This window comes from Podarcis liolepis (assembly GCF_965112155.1).
Source record: "Podarcis liolepis genome assembly, chromosome: 6".
Taxonomy (NCBI): Eukaryota; Metazoa; Chordata; class Lepidosauria; order Squamata; family Lacertidae; genus Podarcis; species Podarcis liolepis.
Window position 1 is genome coordinate 69920932 of NC_139559.1, and position 8011 is coordinate 69928942.

The 8011-nt window shown below is 49.1% G+C and overlaps 1 protein-coding gene across 3 annotated transcripts in view; it reads right to left on the minus strand.

Annotated features, from left to right (window-relative positions):
• Positions 1 to 7680, minus strand: part of SYDE2 (synapse defective Rho GTPase homolog 2) — a 40469-nt gene extending 32789 nt beyond the window's left edge. For 2 of the 3 annotated variants that reach the window (XM_083510907.1, XM_083510906.1), the window contains exon 1: positions 5642 to 7680. In XM_083510907.1, coding sequence (XP_083367033.1) covers positions 5642 to 7115 — 1474 coding nt within the window. In that variant the 5' untranslated portion in view covers positions 7116 to 7680. The remainder of the gene's footprint in view (positions 1 to 5641) is intronic. The other variant, XM_083510908.1, reaches the window with a different exon arrangement.
• Between the last annotated feature and the right edge of the window lie 331 nt (positions 7681 to 8011).

Consider the following 8011-nt stretch of genomic DNA (forward strand, 5'->3'; position numbering starts at 1 on the left):
GCTAAATATTCAAATCTGACCAGATGCACAGACCCGACAGCAATAAAAGTCTTGAAGTAACTACAAATGGTAGGACAGTCGTGTCTGAACATGCATCACATTCCAAGTGTGCAGACACAGCGAGAAAAGGATCTACCCCACCCCCCACCCCAATATCAGACACTGCTTGATAAACATTAAGTTAGGGAGCATGCTATAATGTAGCTATCATGACCCACCAAGGGACCAGATTCTTGACTAGTTCAGATTCTTTCATCCTTCTGGGATGAAAGTAAATAACCAAAGAATAGATTTATCTGAGATGCATTTTTACAAATGTCACTCTTCCTAGGTTTCATAAAACAAACGTTTATTCTAAAAGAAAGGGGGGGGGATATTTTTAAAACTTCTATGCTCCCTGTGAATAATATATAAGGGGCACGGGGGGGGGGAGATGCAATCATTTAATCATGCATTATTTCAGCGTTTCATGTCTTCTTGTTCCTCCAGATGTGGTGAAGGTTCCCTTTTACCCCCTTTCTGGCTGCTTACAATTATTCCTCAGGAGAATCTCTCTCTCACTGGCATCCTACCCTTCGTCCTAAGACCCCAGAGCAATTTACAACAGTAAATACACAAAACAATAAACGTTAACACAAAACACAGTATCAGCAATACAATAATAAAAAAAAACCAGTCGGCCAGCTTCCTGAGATCCAAGCATCCTACTATATTAAAACATGGTGGAAAAGGCAGTTCTTCAGCAGGTTGTGTCAAGGTGGACAATGTTGACACCAGTTGAACCTCTAGGGGTATAGCCTTCCACAACTGCACTGCTATTACTAAGAAGGCTACCCAGTGCTCAAAGACTTAGCTTGGGCTACCATCATGGCCTCCCCAATAGTCCATATGCTAAACAAATACTCACTAGGAAAATCCTGTAATTTTACTAGAACATGGAAGCGGGGTTTAAAAAAGGTTTCGCTGTGTTATTGTCTCCCTATGGAACAAATTAATATTTAAGGTTATTGGGCAAAAAAAATTGTAAAAATGAAGCCATTAGGCAGAACAATTCCCATCAGCCAATCAAACTCGAGGTTACGACCAAGAACAGAACAGAACTTGACTTCATTTAACTTTACCCATACCTCCATACAACCTATTCAAGCAGACAGGATTCATTCTACCTATTTTTAAAAACGCAAATGGATAAGTTCTTTGTTAAAATACTACTAATAATAATAATCACTCGCTATGTTGGTTTATCTATTTTGTTATTACTCAAAATCTGAAAGGCTAAAGTCCGCCCCTATATGGGGCAAGAAGTATTCTTACATCTCAACCCAGATTTCTGGAGTAAGTCTTTTTCTTTTCCTCTGACTACTCAAGTCTGTACAATTAACAGTCACCCTGTAATTACGTATGTGCATTTTAACCTCCCCATGTCTGTAAAACAATACACAGAATGTAGTACCATTGTGCAACCGATGCTTAGAATGCTCTGGCTAATTATATTTTTCTGAAGCAGTGTTTTGCAATAAATTTGGGGGATTTAGAGCAATGAAACTTTAAACCAGGCATAATCCTAAAACAGAACTTAAAACAAAACTGGGGGGGGGGGGAGGCACCCTCGAAAAGCATTTTCCACTGCAGCTATTCCACACACACTTATGTGGAAAAGTTAAAACATGAAAGAAACTGTACTAAAAAGCAACTGCTTCTTTCAGTTAAGATTAGAGACCACACACTGCTAAAGAGGAGTATTTGAATAATTAAGTTATTAACGTTTAACTTACAAGCTGGTTCATTTATTATAAAAAGCATCGATACCTGCTAATGCAAGTGACTATTTCACACAAGCGCTGTTAACACCAAAGTGGACATCCTGGAGCTTTGTTAAATGCCCGGGCTTTCCTGCAAGATCTAGATTGATCACAGCCATGGCTGTGGGAGAATGGGCCACTTGAGGGTACTGGGGGCCAGTTGTCATGAGCTGCCCCTGGGGGCAACATTTGCAGAGGAGGAGGAGAATCCCTTCTCTTTAACTGCCCCGTAGAAATGAGAATTTTGACAGGAGCACTTGCTGAAATTCCCTTTCCTGCACAGTCTGTTTCTTTACAACTGGGCACCTTAGCAAGATACACATCTGTGTGTTTGTAGGACAGTGAAGCAATTCACAAATGTCCACCCTATATTAAAAGGGCAAGTTTCCCCTCCTCCATTAGGGACAAAACAAAAAAATTCCTTCCAGTAGCACCTTAAAGACCAACTAAGTTAGTTCTTGGTATGAGCTTTCGTGTGCAAGCACACTTCTTCAGATACACAGATACACATTAGGGACAAGTTAGGAAAGCTAACAGCCCTCCGGAGAGCAGATTCTCAACACATAACTCATATCAATAGCTCCTCAACATTAATCACACATGTACAAACTAGACCTAAGGCTATGTCTAGTTTACAAAAACAGCAGAAGCAAGTTTAACAAGGGCAAAGCACCACAGTGATCCTGTAGATTTATTGCAGCAATCCTAATTAGAAGTTATTTAAGGTGGGGGGTGCAGGGGGGGTGCTAAGATGCAATGACAAAATATATTCAAACCCTGTGTAGTCTTTTGAGTTGTGTGATCTTATTACCTGGAAGTAAATCCCGCTGAACAGAATGGGGCTTGCTTACGAGGAAGCATGCCTCGGTCTACACCAGAGGTTCCCAAGCTTATTTGGCCTACTGTCTCCTTTTCAGGAAAAAAACAAAACAAAACATTACCCAGCACCCCCCAGGAAATCACCTTCTTTACACAAACAAACAGAAAGGTGCAGTGACAAATTTGTGTTCTTTTATGTATCTATGTTTCTACCTACGTTCTACAACATAGTAAATAAAGATGCAGTTGTAAACAACGATGAAACATGTAGGTTTTTTTAAAAAAATCTTTTCATGCTTCCACTGCCCCCCTATTTTTATTCAATGCCCTGTCCCAATTGCACCAGAGGTTACTACCCCCCCAATTGTTCCAGTGCCTCCCCCAGGGGGCGGTATCACCCACTTTGGGAAGCACTGCCCTACACTGACATACAGAATTTGTTTGTTTCAGAAATACTTTCAATCAGCTGCACACACATTGTACCTTTAGAGTACATGCAAAATGCATTACTTTCCTCAATAAATTCTGGGCACTGCTGTTTAAGGATTGCTGGAAATTGCATCTCTGTGAGGAATAAACCACAGTGCCCAGAATTACTTTGAGTGAAAGAATGTGCTTTAAAGACATAGCAGGTACACAGGTCTTTCTTTAATTGTCACAGAATGTGGTCAGTGGTGTGCTAAGTACTGATATTTTTCGTGTGACCTGGGCATTGTGAAGGGTGCCTTTGATTTAGTACAGAACACAACAACTGATTTAAAGTAGGTGCCATCGTCCCCCATACCAGCATCTTTAATATTTGTCTCTCCCCACACTTTTGTGTCTTGAGAAACTAGATAAGGAAATACAATATAGGATTTATTGAACTGTACAGTTTCTTGGATGTTAAGCAGAAGGCGATACAGCAGGAAATGGTCCAGAACAACACAGAGGGCCAAAGACAGGTTTAACAGGTGGAAAGGACTGTATCTCCCCTCAGGATAAACCAATCAAAACAACTAAGCTACCCATTTAAATTAGAAAGCTCTTTGATTAAGCATTTAGAAAATCTTCTAAATAAATAACTCAATGGGGCTGCTCGAAGCATGACTCAATTTGGATCCGACCCAATGTTCTGCTGAACTTGAAGTATTTCACAAAGGAAACTTACTATAAGCTTGCCCAGAAAAAGATAATTAAGCACTTTCTGATTATTTATTAATTATTACTATTATTCGAACCTGTAGCTTCTCATTTCTACATACAATACTGGACTATCCACAATAATGTGGACTTTATAGAGAAATTAAACACCAAGGGACCTAGAAACTGAAAGCTTACTTCATATACGGTTACTTTAATAAGTGAGCTATTAACACGGTTTAGCAACACGTTGCGAGATTAATGTATAAAAGGGAGGCATTTTTCTGGAAGCATCCATGTTGATTTGCCAACCCTTCTGGGAATGCTTCACCCCCTCAGGGCCAATAGGAATAAATGAGCCAGTGGTGCTTGACCAGATAACATTAACATGTTCCTCCCCACCCCACTGTGCTTCCCCCCCACTGCCCCCCGTTTTTGTTTTGTCAGGGGAATTGTGAGGTGTACTTGTGAACCTGCCACTGGGCAGAGATTTCAGGGGTGGGAGGGAGAGATAAAAAAAGAGAAGTATTTTCCAGGATACTTCTTGTACTCAAAGTAACTAAACATTTATGGTTAATAAGTGTCACACGTCCATTAAGATTTCACGCAGAGCTTACAATTTAAAACAGCAACTGGGGCGGAGAGAGACAAATTGCATTCCATACCAAGAATGACTTTTCACACTGTATTCGCAGCAGGGGAAGTGCTACTGGGCAACACTTTGCTCTGCAACTTGGGGTAAAATGAGGACTGTTTAAGAGGCAGCTCCTCCCCATTGGATTTAGAGTAGCACTGTGCCAGGTAGGCTCCTCCTCAAGGCTTTCTTACGCCAGAGAAAGGGGTTGCACTGCTGCACCAGGCTCAAATGCTGCAAATGTGGCAAGTCCTCAATATTTCAATTCTTCTCCCAGCCTAAAATAAAATAAGCTCCCTGCACATGAAAAACAGCATGCAAGGGGAAATGTTAGGATGGAACCTCTCTCCTTGCTATGACGGCTTTCCACCTGCAGTGATATTTGATGCGGAAAAGCCCTCCCCACAACTTACCTTTGGAGAAATCGAGGCTAAGAAGCATTACGCCTTTCCTCCCCTCCCCCCTTAATTAATATTTTGATGGTAGAATACAACAGAGCCAAAGGCAATTATTTTTAAGTTTTGCTGAATTTGAATGGGGGAGATCTATGCTACTGGTTAACTCTCCCAATGAAATAAGTGAGATGTAAATAAGCTTTTAAAAAATTCATGGTTGCGCACTGGAATAAGGAGAAGTTATGGTTACTGTACAGTATTTCTTCCTATTCTACATGTGCCCTCCTTTCCTTTAACTAACCTACTTGTCCTGGTCTGCAAACACAAGTGACCTCATTTTTGTACGTGTGTGTGTTTTCCCTTCATGTGAATCCCACACACTACTTGCAAATTAGTATTTGGCATGCAGACTTTACGAAAGCCTTGTCTCTTTCTCAACACTCTGCATGCCTGTTATGGCAAACTTGCTATTTTTATGCAATACTGCAGAGAGTAGTCAACAAGCTTCACATGCCGTAAGCATTAGTTGTATACTCCATCGGGCCCAGAAATTGAGACTATTTTGCCTTTAGCAGAATGCAACAGAGCAGGTGAGGCTTGGAGTAGGCCTGCTCCTTAATTAAAATAAACAAAAGGCAGGTCTCCTGCACCTGAAAGCAATTCAGCCAAGTGAAGCTTTTCCCAAATGCAAGGGTGCAAGGGATGCAAGGGTGAGGCAAACTGCACTGAAGTGTTTTCTTTCTATCAAGCAGCTGTTAAAAGCACTGTCCATAAAATAAAATAAAAAGAACAGAGCAACTTTGGGGAGCCTTGCAAACCCGCAACCATGGGAAAGTGAGGAGGAAGGAGGTGGTCACAAAAATCATTACCTGTCAGCAAGATTCTTTGGTCTGAAGGGGATCCTAGGCCCTTTCCACCTTGACCCCTCAAGGGGGCAGGAGGTGGCGTTGCCGGCCCCTCTTCTCTGCCCAGAGGGCCCCCGCAGGTCCTGGATGTTTTTGCGGGAGACGAAGAAGACGGAGCCCCCGCTGGCTCGCTGCGGCCTTTCATGCCCAGGGAGAGGAGGCGTCCTTTGTACATCCATTTCTGCAGCTTCCGTACCGTCACGGCGGGAGGCTTGAAGGGGCCGCCGTGAGTGCCTGCCGGAGGGCGCACGTGGCTTCTGCCGCCGCCCCCCTCCGTCGCCGCCGGGTTCGCGGCGCCCTTCAGCGCCACCGCCTCGCCCAGGGCGGCGCACAGCTCCGAGCCCAGCAAACGGCCCAAGTCGTCCCGCGGCAGCGCCGACGCATGTCCCTCGCAAGCGCTCCGGCTGCCGGGGCTTTGCTCGCAGCTGCTGCTGCTGTGGCCGGAGCAGCCGGCGGCAGCTGCGAGGCCGCCGCAGCCTAGTCCTCGCCTGGCGCCCGGCCGCTGCAGCAGGTGGCCCCGGGGCGAGGGGCCGAGCGCGCCGTCGCTGCTGCACCTCCGCAAGGGCGGCGGTCTGGCGGGCGGCTGGGCAGCGGGGAGGCTCTCCCAGCTCTTGCTGACGCCCCGGCGCCAGGCGGGGGCCCTGCCGGAGCCTTGGGAGCCGGAATCGGGCGCTCGCGACGGCGGGGACCCGTCCCCGCACGGGAAAGACCAGCTTGAGGCATCGTGGCTCCTCCCAGCCGAGAAGGAGGAGGGCGGCGGGTGGGCAAGGGGCTGCGGGGAGCGGGCCCCGACGACGGGGCTAGCCGGGGGCAGGTCGTGCATGGCGTGGATGAGCAGGTAATAAGCCTCCTGCAGCTGGCTGCGAAGCCGGCCCGCGCTCTCTTGTGCCTTGGAGTGGCCGCCGCCGCCGCTGCCAAGGGCCACGCTGCCGTCGGCGTTCCCCTGCGCCCGGCACGCCAATTTGGGGCAGCTCCAGCCGGGCAGGCTGTGGTTGTCGTAATAGTCCTCTTCCTCGCTCCCGCCGCCCCGCTCCAGGGCAGAGCCAGAGTCCGCCCCCCGGGGGAAAAACGACGACGACGAGAAGCAGAGCTCGGCCGCCGGCGGGCTCGGCGGAGGCAGCTGCCGCGTCCCTTCCACGCGGTTCTTGGGCGGGCAAAGGCGGGTTCCGGGGGTTTCTTCCTCAGGCGCCGCTGCCGCCTTCCCCCGCCGGGACCAAGACTCCGGCTCCCTCGGCGTGGGCTCCTCCAGGTGGGGCGCGAAGACCCCGCCGCTGCCGAGCGCGCACGACGCCCGGTTTCCCGGGCGCGCCAGATTCTGCTGGGCTCGACTTCGAAGGGCGCCGCCTCCGCTGGGGTGCCCGGCGGCTTCCCCCGCCACCCCTCGCTGCGCCCGCCTGCCCCGCAGCTTGGAGAGGGTCCTGCGCAGAGGGTCAGCCATGCCTGGCGCTGGTCGTCGCCTCTCTCCGCCTGGGGGCTAGTTGCTGGGCGCCGCCGCCGCGCGCAAGGCTCCCCCTGAGGGAGACGGCGAGCGCGGCAGCCCGGAGCCCGGCTGGCAGGAGCGCCCCATGGTCCCCGCTCCCGCTCTCTCTCTCCTTTCGCTGCTGCTGCTGCTCACCACATATTTGGCATAGCTGAGCGGGGTGAGAGGGCGCCCTGCAATGCGCATGCCTTGCTGCCAGCAGCTGGGCTGAGCGCTCTCGCAGGAGCCTCGCGCACACGGCCTCCCGCCGCCGCCGCCGCCTCCTCGTTCCAGCCCCGAGGCTGCACAGGCTGGGATAGGACGTCGGAGAACAACAGGAGAGGCGAAGTTTTTTTCCTTTTTTCTTTTACCCCGCGCACCTCCTCCCCTCCCCACGCGCAGGGGCGGGGCGAGCACCGCTCCCTCTCCCCTCCTTCGCCTGGAAATTAACCCTTTAACTGGCCCCTCGAATGCACCTACTTTGCGCGAGCCTCAGTGAACCTACCTTGGGCAGGGAGTTGGGCTTAGCCGCTTCGCTTTCTTCTCCCTTTTTTTGTTTTGTTTTGTCTGGGGAGGCTCCTCTGCCTTTGATAGCTAGAGCCCAGGGCAGTGGTTCTCAAAGGGTGTGGCAGCAGGAGGAGATGATGGCAAGTGGCTCAGGAAGATTCAAAGAATCCAAAAACATTTAAACGTTTCAGTATAGCATTAAAAAGGTAAAGGGACCCCTGACCATTAGGTCCAGTTGTGACCAACTCTGGGGTTGCGACGCTCATCTCGCTTTATTGGCCGAGGGAGCCGGCGTACAGCTTCTGGGTCATGTGGCCAGCATGACTAAGCTGCTTCTGGTAAACCAGAGCAGTGCATGGAAACGCTGT